Source organism: Macrobrachium nipponense, chromosome 10 (genome assembly GCF_015104395.2).
Source record: "Macrobrachium nipponense isolate FS-2020 chromosome 10, ASM1510439v2, whole genome shotgun sequence".
NCBI lineage: Eukaryota > Metazoa > Arthropoda > Malacostraca > Decapoda > Palaemonidae > Macrobrachium > Macrobrachium nipponense.
The window spans coordinates 23325087-23342163 of NC_087204.1; the positions used below are offsets into that span (position 1 = coordinate 23325087).

The 17077-nt window shown below is 37.4% G+C and overlaps 1 protein-coding gene across 6 annotated transcripts in view; it reads right to left on the minus strand.

The window, feature by feature from the left end:
* Positions 1 to 17077, minus strand: part of LOC135223472 (beta-TrCP-like) — a 91279-nt gene that overhangs the window by 8370 nt on the left and 65832 nt on the right. For all 6 annotated transcript variants that reach the window (XM_064261892.1, XM_064261894.1, XM_064261895.1 and 3 more), the window contains 6 exons: positions 14682 to 14873; positions 14386 to 14529; positions 7690 to 7808; positions 7298 to 7408; positions 2515 to 2593; positions 2185 to 2345 (listed from right to left, as the gene is read on the minus strand). In XM_064261892.1, the coding sequence (XP_064117962.1) occupies positions 2185 to 2345; positions 2515 to 2593; positions 7298 to 7408; positions 7690 to 7808; positions 14386 to 14529; positions 14682 to 14873 (806 nt within the window). The remainder of the gene's footprint in view (positions 1 to 2184; positions 2346 to 2514; positions 2594 to 7297; positions 7409 to 7689; positions 7809 to 14385; positions 14530 to 14681; positions 14874 to 17077) is intronic.

Here is a 17077-nt window from a genome sequence, read left to right on the forward strand (position 1 = left end):
TATGTCAAACAGCCATTTGAAAAGGTACAATGGAGGATAACACTATACAGACATCACTGATACGGCTCACCACTTTTGCGGGGCATTAACCTCATTTTTCAGTAAAAAATTTAATGAAATGCACATTGCAATGCATAATACTTCTGAAAATTAGGAGGAACTTTGAAACACTCAGTGCTTGAGTGGCATTGAAATCCATATGTCAGTTAAAAAGTTGTTTACAAAAATCACAAAGTCATGGCTTCTGGAATGCATAGTAAAGTGTGTGTGTAAGGTAATCTTAAAGTGTGATGCAGTATATAGTAAATAAAATAAAAAGTAAGTCTTCAGAGATACACGAAGCATGCTCAAAACTGGCAAAGTTAAACTCCCTGAAAAATAACAAGTAGCACTAACGAATTCTTGATAAGTTGCACACATCATCATTAAGACCTTCATACTTATGGACAGCATTAAAATCAATCACTTTAAGGGAGATACTTAGATGTTACAGCACTGCTTGTGTTTTTACAATAATATACATGTTTCAGGTGTGTGAAGGATCCAGAGTGTAACTTGTAACTAATAACTCAATATAACTTCTGGATTTTATCACTTAGGCATCTCCTCTCTTCTTCTTGTAAATACATAAGAGGGACTCCACCTTAAAATAATTACAAATTAAAGAGGCGTATGGTTATACAGTATCAGAAGACAAACACATATATATACAAACATGAGTTACATACAAAATCTCCACATATCAATTGTATACAAATCTAAACTAGGGTGACTGAATAGACTTTGGTTAAGGGAATTCTTCAATTGCATGCATGATCACATATTTATCGATCAACAGCTATCTGTAAGCTCATTGGTGACTGGCTCTCTTTCTACTGCTAGGTATTCATTTTTCTAGACAGTCACTCAGCTTTCCTAGTGTTCACATTCCTGAGGGGCCCTTCTAACCAATTCAGATGTTTTATTCTCTACTGATCATTCTATTATGCAACCTTCCCCAAGATCATGTTCATTTTCTTCATTCTGAAGGCTTCCATAATAAACTCTCCAACAGTCCAGTGTCTACTTGTAAGTTGAATTTTCCCATTTCAATCTTCTATATAATTTGCCCCCTTTCATAGCTTGTCCAGCTTTCCTTTGCATCTTGGCTATCTCTTTATTATTTGCAACTTAGCTATATCTTAACCCTCTGTTGAATTATGATTCTGACTCCAATTCCTCCTCTCTAACTATGCCAGCTGACTTTTAGCCTCATTTCCCTTCACTTTAGTTACCAGCAAAAGTTTGAAGGTCTCTTCTCCTCTTTAATTTCTCTTTTGTATATCTTCGTTCCACCACAATGCCACTCTGAAACTCTATGACCTTCCCCAAAGGCTTAATATGTACTATTACTGATGCCTTTTGTAAGCCTTCTTTAAGTGGTTTTCACCATTTTTTGGTGCTATATTTGCTGTCACACTTTCTTGATATACCTTCCTGCCTGATGAATTTTAAATTTTAAATGCTTTGAGTAGCTCTTCTCTTTCATTAGTTTGCTGCAGCAATCCACATTGTGTTAAACAAGCTGCCTCAACTGGTATAGCAGCAGAATCCTTTTCTTTGAAGCCATTTACACTTTCCTCCATAAAGTCTTAAATCCTGCCCTAATGAATTAATCCTTAATTACAGGTGAAATTGGAAGCTGGGTAAAGAAGTTAGGGTAGTTGTACAATAATGATGAAAGTAAATGGATGTTAAGCAAAGGTAGATAACAATGCAGCATGGGTTAAAAAGATATCATAATTATTAGTGTTAACTACATTGCATAGAGCAAGAAATAATCTAAGCCATAACCCATTCGATACAGGACTGCATTCACCAATTCATTTTACAATTCAAAACCAAGTGGTGCTGATAAAATGTGACATATTTCACACCAAATTGGTGTTTGTGGTATTGAGAGGAGACACAACAGCCAAACCAAACGTGGTTTACCTTCATGCTACAAAAGTTATTTAGGGAACAAGCATGTGACACTCCTCAAAACAAAACAAAAGCTTAGCCAGTGTAAAAAGAGGTGAATTTGTTCTAAGCAGAAATAGTGTTACTTCTTTCTACAGGGATCAAATGTGCCTCCTCTTTTGGAAGCTTAATAAATAAAACTACAAAATATAGGCTTCCCAAACAAAAACTTAAAAAGCTCACCTTGCATCTCCTGTTGGTGAGCACCCACGACCACTAGCTGGCCCAGAGCCTTCGGGCGGGGAGCAATTCAAGAAATCCCAAATGAGGATTGTGTCATCATGAGACGAAGAAACTATCTGAAACTCGTCAAACTGCAGACGAAACACTCGGCCGGAATGTTCCTAGGTGGGAAGAGTATCATGATCATCAGACAGCCTAATCAGACTGCAGGGGTTAACAAATATGGCACTACATTTATCCTTTTCTTTATCTTAATAACAATAAACTATTCCCTTTTTTATTTTGAACTGATCACAGAAAAACAACACAAACATACAAACTCCTACTTACAACTAAAGTTCGAAGACATAGAGTGCCTGCTGGTGCTCTTGGATCCAATGCTGCTTGGAGATCCCACACCTTGATTTTCCTGCAATGCCAAATGAAAAAATTAATAAAAAAATCAACATCACACTAAAATAAAAAAAATAAAATAACAGCAATGATATAGAATGACAATTCTTAAACCTCCCCCATGAGGTTCTCTTAAAGGCATAAATAAGGATCTTTGAATTGTAACCATTCAAGTTATATAGTGTGTTATCCTCATGTTTATAAATCAATCCAAACTCACTCAGTGTGCTGTATACAAACTTTTTTAAAGGACTTATTTTCAATCAGAGTATAAAAAATCACTTGTCCTTTAGAATTCAACAATAAGACAATATACAGTACAGTGGTACCTTGAGATACGAAAGTTTCAACTTACGAAAAACTCGAGATACGAAAGCAAATACGAAGATTTTTGCGGCTCTACGTATGAAAATTGTTCAAGATACGAAAGGTTGTTGCTGTAAAGTCCGAGATTCGCCCGGACCACCGATAACAATTTTAAAACTTGCGCGCTACCAACTGAGTAGACTCGCCACCATCCTCCCGCTCTCCCATTGGTTCCTGATGCTAGTCACTGCCATAAGATCCTTCTCTCCTATTGGTCAGCATCTCTCCCATGATCCCATGATGCATCTACGTAGCGGCGTGCTCTTTCGGCCACTTCACAGCATCATCGGTATCGTACGCACGCGGAACTCGTTCGTTCTATACGATTTCGTTTAAACGTAAATTCGTTAGTGATTTCGTTGTAGTATACTTTATTGTGTTGTGTGAGAACTTTACTACATACGTATACTACATAACATAATTACGTACAGTATATATATAGTCATGGGTCCCAAGAAAGTTGAAATTCACGGAAAGAAGAGGATGCTTTCTTTGGAGACGAAGATGGAGATAATTAAAAAGTATGAAGCTGGTATGCGATTGAGTGTGATCGCCAAGGAATACGGGTGAAATCCGTCGACAATAGGCACCATCCTTTAGCAGAAGGATGTCATCAAAGCAGCTACACCTTCCAAGGGCGTGACTATTTTGTCCAGCAAGAGGAGCTACGTGCACAATGAAATGGAAAGGCTGCTTCTTGTCTGGATAAAAGACAAAGAAATCGCTGGCGATACGATAACGGAGATGGCAATCTGCCACAAGGCCAGAGCTATTTTCGTCGATTTGATTGCCCAGGCTGAAGACGACGGAGGAGAAGGGACATCGACGCCAACCCCAGACTTCAAGGCTTCTCATGGGTGGTTCGAAAAATTCTGTAAACGGACTGGCATCCATTCGGTGGTGCGGCATGGGGAGGCGGCCAGCTCGGACATGAAAGTGGCCAAAGCCTTTATTAAGACGTTCGACGAGATGGCTCTCAACGGAGGCTACAGTTCTCAGCAAGTCTTCAACTGTGATGAGACTGACCTTTTTTGGGAAAAAAATGCCTCGTCGGACGTACATCACGCAGGAAGAGAAGAAGCTACCCGGGCATAAGCCCATGAAAGACAGGCGTACGCTCGCACTTTGTTCGAACGCCAGTGGGGATTGCAAGGTGAAGCCCCTACTTGTGTATCATTCGGAGACTCCTCGAGCCTTCAAAGCCCACAAAGTGCTTAAGGAGAAGCTTCCAGTGAAGTGGAGGGCTAATGCGAAAAGCCTGGTTAACGAGACTTTTGTTCACCGAGTGGGTAAATGTTTCGGCCCAACAGTGAAGAAATTCTTGGAAGAGAAGCGCCTCCCTCTGAAATGTCTGTTGGTGTTGGACAATGCCCCTGCTCACCCTCCTGGCCTCGAGGAAGATATCCTAGCGGAGTATTCGTTTATCAAGGTTCTTTATCTTCCGCCTAACACCACCCATCTCCTCCAGCCCATGGACCAGCAAGTGCTATCGAACTTCAAGAAGCTGTATACGAAAAATCTTTTCAAGAGATGTTTCGACATCACCGATACCACAAACCTCACCTTGCATGAATTTTGGAAGGAGCATTTCAATGTTGTGATATGCATCCGACTCATCGATCAAGCTTGGCAGGAGGTTTCGAGGCGAACCTTGAGTTCCTCATGGAGGAAACTCTGGCCTGATGCCGTATCCGCCCAAGACTTCAAGGGATTCGACGTGGGTGAAGCTGGTGCTGCAGATTCAGGAACAGTTGACGATCCTAAACTGTTTCACTACCAGATCTTGAAGAGTTCGTTGCACTCGACAAGTCCATGGGGCTGGTTGTCGACAAGGACGACATCAATGACCTTCTCGAGGAGCACCAAGAGGAGCTTACGACGGATGACCTGAAGGAGTTGGAGGCCATGCAACATAACGTCGTTCAAGAAGAGTTCTCTAGCAGCGGCGAGGAGGAGGACGACCGACTCTATGACAACGGCAGAAATTAAGGATGCTCTAGCTGCTTTTCATAAGGTGCAATCATTCGTTAGAAAAGAGGACAACCCCGACTCCGAAAAGCTACCCAGGTCGTATGGCTTGCACAGTTCGATGACGTTTGCCCGAGTTGTTTCAGGAACATTGTCAAAAGCAGGCAGAAGCAATCTTCCTTGGATAGTTATTTTTTAAAGAGGGCTTTAGTAGGAGTAAGCAAAAAGGTAGAACCAAGTGATTCTACGAAATAACAGAAAGTTGAAAGTGGTGAAGAAGTTGAAATTTTGTATAAAAAAAAAAAAAAAAAAAATTATTTTAAGTTTTTTGTAAAGTTAAGAGTTACAGTTTTGTTAATGTGTTTCGTAAAGTTTAGTTTATGTTTTCCTGACATTTTTTTATGTGTTTCGTAAAGTTAAGTGTATGTATCTGCCGTTTGTCCTCCTCCTCTGTCGCCACTTTCGGAGATAGCCTCACTCGAAAGGTAAGCTTCCACATTTTACTACATCGTCCTTATGTACATACAGTATTTCTTGTATACCATGTACACTAATACACTTTATTTACAGATACTAAGCTTCCACATTTTACTACATCGTCCTTATGTGCGTACAGTATTTCTTGTATACCATGTACACTAATACACTTTATTTACAGGTACTATGTAGTACATATTAGCAGTGCGTATTAAGTTAGGTATTGAATGGTCCAAATTGTTGTAGTAATTCATTGTTTATAGGTCAATTATAGGTCAATTTAGCTATATAATGAAATTTACTGGGGTGTTTTTGGAGGGCTTGGAATGGATTAGCCATTTTACGTGTAAAATGCGGTTCAAGATACGAAAAACTCATGATACGAAGGCCGGCTCGGAACGGATTAATTTCGTATCTCGAGGTGCCACTGTATATCCTAGTGAAGCAGATTACAATCAGTGTAAAACCAAACTTGATTAAAAATCCACTCAATGTACAGTTATGTCAAGAGAACAACCTGGACTTATGAAAAACCTGTGGAATACTATGTAACAAAAGATTTATAATAAAAAAATATGAGCATAATATGAGCTTTCCACATTATCTGATTAGATATTCATTTCAACTACACTCACAGTCCACTAAATTATCTCAGTAAGAATATTTTTCAGTGGAGCTTAACAGCCATGCATTGGGTAAATAACCAGCTCTGACTGCTATTAAGTAAGGGTTATCTAAATGTAAACATTAACTAGTATTGCCAACCATCACATATAAGAGTAGATTACTTTTCCTCTCAGTTATATACTCTTCTTATACAGAATGAAACTGTAATTATTATTATTTTACAAATAACTCTGTTGGTACTTCTGAGTCTTGTGAAATATCCCTGAGGTTCACTTGTGTGAATAAGAATAAATGTTTAAAAATGTTTACTGCAAATATTTTTTATATTAGTCGCTTGTGTGCAGTGTTGCTTATACAAACAGATGTCAAACAATACATATAAAAGTACATGAAATATCACCCAAGGGAGATAAATCATATAAACCAGAATTATGATGAGAGGATAAAAACAGAAGAGACAGGTAAGAAAGAATATAAAATTATTCCTTGGTAACTAGGGAAATTATATGTATAAAACTATAAAAGACATACATAACTCATCAATAAAAGACTGAAGATTTATCCACAGTTAACAATAATATATCGAGCAAACACCTAGCAATGCTGTACTTTAACTACTATTTATGAAAAAAATTAATTTTGTATGGCACTAAGTCAGACAAAGACTTTACTGTTTAGTAATTTCATGATTCCTGGCATTTATAATAACTTTTCACCCTCAGTACACCAGCCATCTGCATGTGCTATAAGAAATGCCATCTACCCCAAAAGAGTAGCAAATATTGAAGAGGTTACCAATGGCAAAGCATAGACTATTAGTATTTTTCTTAAAAGTCAGAGGGACCATGTATGCATGCACATATGGATCTATGTATGTAGGAACTATGTTAATCTATCCAAGTCGCACACACAAAATTGAAGATTCATTTCCAATTTAATTTATTCTATTTTTCCAGATTTTGGTTTTATTTAAAATAACTGCAGTGAGATTTTAACCATGTTTTTGTAGTGGACTAACTATTACATGGTAACAATGTCCAAGTCTTTAACCATAAAATAAGTAGGTCATATATCAACCTCCGAGTTACTGACATTAAAATACTGTACCACTATCAAAGAGATTTATACTTGGTGGTCAGAGTTGGCTTTACTCTGAAAAACCTGTTCCTAAGTCAAGGTCTGACAATAGTGCACATACTTTTCTTGAAGATTTGATATTGACACAGTTTTGGTTTAACACTTCACTGCAACCCAAAGTAAGTAGTCAAACATGTATACTTACCCATCATATGCTCCAGATACTATCCTTTTGTTGTCAAATCGTATACAGCGGACTAGTTCTTCATGACCCTCTAAAATTCTTAAACATGCGCCGCACTCTATATCCCATAATCTGCAAAATATATACATTATATATGTGAACCACCATAGTCTGAAGGAGAGAGAGAGAGAGAGAGAGAGAGAGAGAGAGAGAGAGAAGAGAGAGAGAGAGAGAGAGAGAGAGAGAGAGAGAGAGAGAAAGGAAGTTTAAATATATTCAAGCAAAACGTATGCTCAAAACCTTATCTTCTAAAACAATTCACATATAATGTTTCCATGACTGACATATGAATATTTAAAAATCACTAAAGCATGCCTCCAATTTCATAAAGATCACAAAGTATGTTTATGTACCTTATCGTATTATCTGAAGAACCGCTAACGACTAGTCTATCTCTGTATTGTAGGCAAGCAATGCCCCTTTTATGACCATTGAGCGTCCGTACAAATTCACACGTCCCTGTACTCCAAACCTGAAAAAAGAAATTGGTTGTACAATACAAAAATCATTAGTGTGATCATGTTTTTCACTCAAACAAAATACCCTAAACACATCCAACTTTTATTACAATTACAGGCAGTCCCCATGTTATGACGGGGGTTCTGTTCTTGAGACGCGTTGTAACCCGAAAATCTTCGTAAGCTGGAACATCATCAAAAACCCTAAGAAAACCTTACTTTTAATGCTTTGGGTGCAATTCACAACTATGTAAACTGCATTTTTATTGCATTTTTCATAAAAAAACCTTCAAATATTGATTATTTTGCATTTTTGGTGTCATATTTCTTCTGCTAGATAGAAGAAATTATTTCCAGGGTTATGCGCATACCACTGGAAATAATTTCAGAGGAATAAATTTGAAAAGCACCTTAACCTCGGAACGTCGTAAGCCAAACCAGTCGTAACCCGGGGACTGCCTGTATAGCTCAGCAGGTCAAAAAGAACCCTGAAGATAACTGCAATTCCTTATATAAGTGCCAGCTTAAAATAATAATCTTTACTTTGTAATTTACATTCACAGATTGATTGCAAAATTTATCTTCTAAAACATTAACATAGCATAATAATCAGAGCAGAGGTGATTAGTACAGAAGTCAATGAAGAAAAGGGGCTGCTCTTACTACTACTCCAACTATGTAGTACTTCTTAATAGTACTAACAATAATAACGCAATCTGTGAGTAATTATGCAATATTTTCTATGACACAGATAAAAAGATGTATTTGCTTTGGAAAATAATGAAAATGAAATTTTTTCTAGCTTAGAAAAGTATAATATCTAGGTATCTGTCTTCTAGATGAGGTGACCAATATGTCAATGGTATAGATAGGCTCTACTGCCTGATTTCAAATCTTTGAAGGAAAAAAAAAAAATTGAAAATCATAAATATTAGACTAAAATGGTTTTCTAGACAAAAATTTGAGATATCTATGTGGTTGGTAAAGCTGGCCTAGTTACTGAAACCTGGTAACTTGGTAGCTACAGAGTGGGTAAGAGGATGAGAGTATCTACGTACTCAACGTTGATAACACTTAATTTTTTTTTAATTGGCAAATACGTGGTTTGTTTAAAGTTGATATCTTAAGATCTAAGGTTTGAACACCAAGGAAGAATGCAGATTATCATAATCAGAAGAATGCAGATTCAGGTGACCACGTGGCCCCCCAACATAGGCTCCTTTGTATGGATTTAAAGATGAAAAGAAAACAAAAACGAATGGGGTAAAGAAAATCAAGTGGTATAAATTGTTAGGGAGGGATAATGATAAGAAGAGAGAATTCAGGAGGAGTGCTGGGAGAGGTTGATCTGGGAATTGAAGATGTGGGAGAATGGTGGGGGCATAATGCATAAGTGATCAGAAGACATGGGAAGGAGATACTAGGGGAAACATCTGGAATAGTATGGGAGGAAAAGGAGAGCTGGTGGTGGGGAGAAGAGGTGGGGGAAGTGGTGAAGGGTAAAAAGGAGGCAAAGAAGAGATTTGAAGAGTCACAGCTGCAGGAGGACAGAGAAAGATTAAGAGAAAGAAACAAAGAAGTAAAAAGGGTGGTAGCTCAAGCTAAGGCAAGGGCATATGAAGAGGTTTATAATGAACTGAAAACCAAGGAAGGGTTGAGTAAGATGCACAAACTGTCAAAAGAAAGAAACAAAAAAACAAAGGACATCGCTCATATTAAGCAAATGAAAGATAGGAATGGTACGGTCATACAAAAGGAAGAAGACATCCTGAAAAGATGGAGAGAGTATTTCGAACAACTGCTAAATGAAGAAAATGAGAGACTTGTAAGAGAGGATGGGCAAGTAAACATGGAATGTAATGGGGATATCTAGGGATGAAGTGATACGAGCCTTAAAAAGAATGAGGAATGGGAAGGCAACAGGACCTGACTTAATCCCAGTCGAAGTTTGGAAAGCCTTAGGAGAGGAAGGGGTAGACATCTTGTATGATCTGATGGTAAAAATATTCGAACAGGAAAAGATACCAGAAGAATGGCGGGAAAGCATATTGATACCTATATTTAAAGGTAAAGGTGATGTCCAGGAATGCAGTAATTATAGAGGTATAAATCTAATGTCTCGCACGTTGAAGATTTTGGAAAGAATAATAGATAGCAGGCTGAAAGAGGAAGTGAGAATAGGGAAGGAACAGTTAGGATATATGAAGGGAAGCAGACAACGGATGGAATATTTTGCATAAGGCAGCTGATGGAGAAATTCAGACAAAAACAACTAGACCTGCATCCAGTATTCATAGACTTGAAAAGGCCTATGACAGAGTGCCAAGGCAAGAAATATGGAGATGTTTGAGGGAGAAGACGGTGCCGGAGAAGTATGTCAGAATGATGTACAGGAATGTGTATACTAGAGTAAGGAGCAGTGTTGGAGAGATGGATGGATTTGAGATAGGAGTTGGACTACACCAGGGGTCAGCACTTAGCCCATTCATCTTCAACATCGTGATGGATGTTATGACCAGGGATGTTAGAGAAGCAGTGCCATGGTGCATATTACACGCGGATGACATTGTGTTGTGTTCAGAGGGGAGGGAGGAGTTGGAGGGGAGGTTGGAGAGGTGGAGAGCAGCACTTGAGGAGAGAGGAATGAGAATAAGCAGATCAAAAACCGAATATATGTGTTCCACTATTACTGAGGACGGTGGAAGTAGCATAAGATTGGGTGGGGAAGAAATAAGAAAGTACAGAAGTTCAAGTACTTAGGGTCCGTATTAGAGGATAATGGAAGCATGGACCAAGAGGTGAGACACCGAATTCAGGCAGGATGGAATAACTGGAGGTCTGCATCAGGGGTCCTCTGTGACAAGAAGGTCCCTCTGAAATTGAAAGGAAAGTTTCATAGGATGGTGGTCAGACCAGCAATGTTATATGGAACAGAAACAGCAAGTATGAGGAAAACAAGAGGAGAAGAAGATGGATGTAGCAGAAATGAGAATGTTGAGATCGATGTCGGGAGTAACAAGGGAAGATAGGATTAGGAATGAGTATATAAGAGGATCGACAAAGTTAGTTGAAATATCGAAGAAAATACAGGAAGGAAGGCTTCGATGGTAAGGACACCTGTTAGGAAGGGAGGAACGTCATGTTGGAAGACATACGATGGAAATGGAAGTGCAGGGTAGAAGGAAGAAGGGAAAACCAAGAAAGAGATGGCGTGACTATGTAGGGGAAGATATGGTATTGAAAGGTATAAATGAGAACGAGGCACAGGACAGAAATCGATGAAGACGACTCATTCGCAATGGCGACCCAATATAAAAATGGGTTTAAGCTAGGAAAAAGAAGAATAATGCAGATAATCATAATCAGAAAAACATGACTAAACTCCAAGCATTTTAGGAGCTCGCTCTGAGCCCACCTCCAGTGCTGCCGACTCTTCTTAATACGGTAGCCTTCGCTTCACTAAAAGAAGGGAAGGAAAATGACACACTAGGAGATCTGGCATACTTCACTTGGGTCATTTCACCTAAACCCTTAGTCAAATCGAATAAAATGGGTGGAGATAATCTTCCTTATTCATTGTCTAGCACAGCATGCTTCTTTAAACACCATGGAAGGTTCCCCCAAGGCATGTCCTTCATCCTGAAGAATGAGAAATGGCATACATCATCTGAGTTTTTTAAAAGGGGGGAAAAATGGAATTGCTAAGTTTTGGATTGATTAAGCAGTCAACCGTGCTGCAGATGCAACAAAGATTTCAAAAATGACATTGCATCAGATGTGTAAGGAAGCTAAAGTACTGGAAGAATAATTTAAAGTGCCTGCTTCTAGGGAAAAGAAAAAAATGATAAAAAACCTGACAAATGTGGACAATTTTGATCAATGCATTCCCTCGGTTAACAGCGAGGGCCCCGTTCCCGGCCGAGGCTGCTAACCGAAAATCAGCAATAACAGCACTAAAAATCTGCTTGACAGCACCGCCAGCCGAATATCAGCGCCGTTAACCAGAGATTGGCACTGCTGTTAATTAGAGATTGGCGCTAATAACCAGAGATCGGCACCGAAAATCCAATTAACAGCACTAGACAAGCGCAGTAAAACCGGATAGCCGTTAACTGATATCACTGTTAACTGAGGGCTGCCTGTATACTGTACGGTGAACTGTATTGGATTTTTATGCAAAAGAAATTCTCACATGAGACAAGGTGTTACAAATGAAGAAAAATATTGGATTTGGTGGTTGCAAGGAATCATTTCCTAAAGTGGTGCATGAAATAGGTTTCAAATACAAAAAAAGTGAGAGCTAAAAAATTTCTAATGGAGAGAAGTGAGAAGTGACGTAAGTCCAAGAACAGGCAGTGCTGCAGTTCCACAGTGCCTACTGACAGCAGCCATTGGTTGGCAGGATCAATCTTCTGAACATGTAACAGGTGTAAAACCACAAATGGGAAAGGACAGCACTCTCATCGTCCTGCATGCTGGCTCAAAGGCAGGCTTTGTTCCAAATGCAGAGCTGGTATTACAGGCTAAACACTATTTAAAAAATGGTTCATTACGCAACTCCATCTGGGAATACACCCAGCATCTGTAATTATTATGGACAATGCTTCATATCGTTCAGTGCAAAGTGATCGACTTCCAATAATGTCAAGTACAATGAGCAATATGCAAGATCGGTTGAGTAAAAAAATGGTGTAAACCCCCATGATTACCTTACCCATGTGAATTATCTGATATTGTAAAATCAATGAAAAATTCATGATATCAAGTACATAGTAATTGATGATATAGCCAATCAGGATGGATGCCAAATTTTGCAGTTACCACCTTACCATTGATGCCATGATAACCAAATTGGGTTGATCTGGGTTCAGGTGAAAAATTATGCTGCTTTGGAAAATAATTTCAATGAAAGACTAAACGGTATACTTTTTCTGCATGAAGCTTTTGAGTCTGTAAGTACTGAAAATTGGAGCAAGGCTGTTAATCATGTAGGAAAAATTGTAAATGAAGACATTAAAAATTATGCATTAATGAATTTCTAGTCATTTGTGATTGATATAACTTCATCTGACGAAGAATTGCCATAGCCATTCGTAAAGATTGAAAACTGTACGCCTATATATTATGAAAAAAACTTGTCTATTCATGTATTATTTGCTTGGCCTTTCAATTCCTAAATTGCAACAATGAAATTAAGTGAATTGTAAAACAATATTAAATGGTGATTGGTGTTCTATCAAGCTTAGTTAATAAAATTCTTTGTAGAGATTCCTGTCTTTTAATCACCAAAAATCATGTTACCCTTCTCCCAAATATGAAAAGATGGTGAACTGATCAATTGACAAAGTCAGATAACTGTCTGACAAATGTCATCTAATTCACTTAATAGAAAAATACTCGATAAGCAATCAGAATTGAGGAAATCCATCTATCTGATATCAAAACTCAGATTCTTTCTGTTTATATGATGATATTTATTTATACGTAATATGATAATATTTTTTTATAATGAGTTGAAAAAAAATAACGAGGGAAAATAAAAGGACTATATACTTTAGCCATTGAATTCAAATCTGGGTTAATGAGGGAAAGAAAATTATTAGCTGGCCCCTTTCTCTTGGCCTGTCCATAGATTAAAGAGGTCAAACCAGGTGTGGAGTAAAATAGTCAGAAGGACCTGGCAATGATGCAAGTGGGATCAAAGTCCGCTCCTAAATTGGTCTGACTTTAGTGTTATACTTCCTATCTGAAAATGCCAGCTCTCAAGACCAGCTTTTAGCCTTTGTAACTCCAAAAACTGGTGATACCTTTGATTTTTCTTATGAGCAAGTAACCAGATTGACACTCATTGCAGTTAAAGGAGGAAGTGCACATTACCTTCAGTAAAAGGTGACAAGGCATCCAAACACTGGTCACAGAAGATTCAGGCACCACCACTTGTACCAAAATCAAACACATGACCACAAGAAAAGCCATAGTCGTCAACACTAAGTCAAACAGAATTAAACACTTTAACAAAAAAAGCCACGATAAAAGTCCAGAGGCAACAAAGATGTTTGAATAGCAGTGTGACCAATGAAAAGGAGACTGACAGTTGCAGTAATGGGTGGGAAACCCAACCCCTCATATGCTTGTCACTAGTTAACTAACTTGTTACCAAGCTTCAACGACAAGAACAGCTTTCAAAAAATATATATCACGGTCAAGTATAAGATTAACATTTATATCCTTATAGTATCCCTTCCATATTGGACATTAAAATTCAACTTCAACACAAAAATCATACATAAAATGAGGCGTCCACTGCTAGAACTGACTTTTACCACAAATGCCCGGTTTCCACTTTATCAAAGAAAATAGATTTTTTTCATTAGTGCCAAGCAATTCCCCATAGCATAAGTTTTCATACACAAAAAAATTACTCCTTTATCTCAAAAACTCAGCAAAATATGACTTTTTGAATATTGGTAAACTTTAATCTTGATTTACTCATTTTTTTAAACAGTGGCAAAAGTAAGCTGTAGCGGTGGATGCCTCAAATATTGTAAGGTTAAGTTCTAGTAATATTCAAGCCACTAAAACTGTACTAACCTTAATAGTTCTATCACCAGAAGCACTAACAATATATTTTTCATCGAAATCAACAACATTAACAGCTGCTCGGTGACCAACTAGCACCCGTCTTAAATTGATTTCCGTAGGCGATACCATATCCCACACAGCAATTGAACGGTCCTTGAAAAAGACAAATGAAACTTTTACAATATTACCATTTCAAGACAAAAAAAAATTATCTTTACTGTGCAAAGCACTGTTATCCAATGCTCAACACAAAATCACATTACTAAAGTCTGAGTTATAGTTGATACAATCAACCCTCATCATACCTTAGAACACGTAACCATCATTCCGTTATTGAAGCGAAGGTGGAGAACGGCCTCACAATGATGAATCAAAGTGTTGGTCATCTCCCCAGTGTTCACATCCCAGACTCTGACAGTTGAGTCTGAGGAGCCGCTAATAATTACACGTTCGTCGTACTGTAGGCACAATACTGAACCCGTGTGACCTGTCAACACCTGGAAAAGACAAGGGTTCACCACATAGGTTAATACCATCAGGCTCCAACAAAATTTTGAACTGAATTCATTTAAATCACGATGTACAAGACAAGAGAATTTACTTATGTAAGTGATATAAAACTTTTTTTACCTTGGAAACTCAAAAGATTTAAAAATAAAGCAACATATACTTAAGTAGTCAAATAGCAGCCTACATTCTAATACTCTCAAAATATATTTAATTTTTACATTAATTTTACTCTACTAGATAACCTCTTTAAAAGGAAATAGAAAAAAACAAACATCTAAACTGTAAATCCAAGTTTCTTGTAAACCTAATCTGTTAATACTTACAGAAGCCCCTTCACTTCCTAATGTCAAAACCTTTTTGTTATGCATGATAAAAAATATACTTAAAGAAAACCTTTACCACTCAAGGAGCCTTTCAAGGTTGAACTTCATCATGGAATTTTGCAAAATATCACGAACAACATACACGTTTAACTTCATATACATCCATGAAATCCAAGTTACCAATAAAAAGGGTACATGTATAATGAAGTAAGATATAGGTATAAAAAAAACATATTTCTTTGCAAAACATCAAAATAAACATATATGCACAGTTGAGCCTAAAACACTATTGCTGTATTCTAAAGTGACACTAAAAGACAGAAACAGCAAGTTGAAAGAATGATCGACATGAACCCCTAAGACAGCTTAAGTTAAATCTCTGTTGTTGGAACATTTCATCATCTTTCTCTCACTTAATTCTATAACAATAAAACTTATCTGAAATTTATTCCTCATTAAATTCTACCTAAACAGAGCTACAATATAACCATTTCTATACCTGAGACTATTGTGATAAAAATGTAAATTACAACATAGGAACACAATATGAGAACTTTATCACCTATATGTATATATATACCTATATGTATATATTGTCAATGATGCACTTCACCAGACACCACACAGAGAGAGAGAGAGAGAGAGAGAGAGAGAGAGAGAGAGAGAGAGAGAGAGAGAGAGAGAGAGAGAGAGAGAGAGAGAGAGAGAGAGAGAGAGAGAGAGCAGTTATTTAATAAAACTGTAAAGATATGTAATAAAGGAAGAAGAAAATCATCTGTGGTACACACTTTCCTTCTCATCAACAACTTGTTTTGAAAGGAAATTGAGTTAAAACCTAGGTCTATAAAGATACTGAGAAAGCATAAACTAAAGCCTAACAACAGAGTACTTCAAAGTGACCATGAGTCCAACCATCACCACTCCCCATATAAGAGCAAACAACTGTATGTAAAATATTATATATATTTGTATCTTCAAAAGGCTCACCAAAACTATCTGTTCTTGAATGAAAAGTGAAAACAGGAGCAAAGTAAAGAAGCTGGATAGCTAGGTAGGAAGAGATCAGCGGGAATAAACAAGAAGCAAAAGGCAGAGAGCGATGCAACTGAGGCCTAGGAATAAATGTTGAAAAGAATCTTTTGTACCTTCTACAATGTGCTTGGTAAGTGGTAGGCCCCCTGAAGGGTGCTGTGCATAGAAATATACAGGACAGTCACTATTAATTCAAGAGTAAAAGTTAGATTTAACAAATTTAATTTCTAAGAACTAAAATATCAAGTACAAAAAGCTTGCTCTAGTCACTGTGAGAAGTTCAAACAAGCAGATGATCCATAGCAGTTAAGAACAGACCCAATGTCAGAAGTGGACATGTCCTTCATGGGTAATTAGTTACAATATAAAAGCCCTACAGTTTTGTTCTTAATTTTGTTTTTAAGTTTAAGGAATTTAGTTCTTTATTTCAGTTTAAATTTGTGCTTGTTAGAAACATTCCATTCCTTGTTTTTGGTTAGTTTCAAATTCAGTTCTAAGCTTCAGCCCCATATATATTTATGATGACCATTTCCAATTGACAAAAATTTCATCCTCTAAACAATTAATTCAGGATCAACAATAAAACTACAATTTTGCTTATATATTCCCCCTTGATCCATTGTACTTGTCTAACCTACGTACTTAAAAAACTCTTTTTTGGTCATACTTCTATCTAACCAAGGTTGTTGACATATAAACCTCCCCTCTTAACTTAATTACATTAAAATGAACAATATGCACTGAAAAACAAACCCTGAAATCAAACACCATGGTTAAGTCAAGATTTCAGGGGGCGACATTAAAACTACCGGAACTATATATTTACACAGACTTTA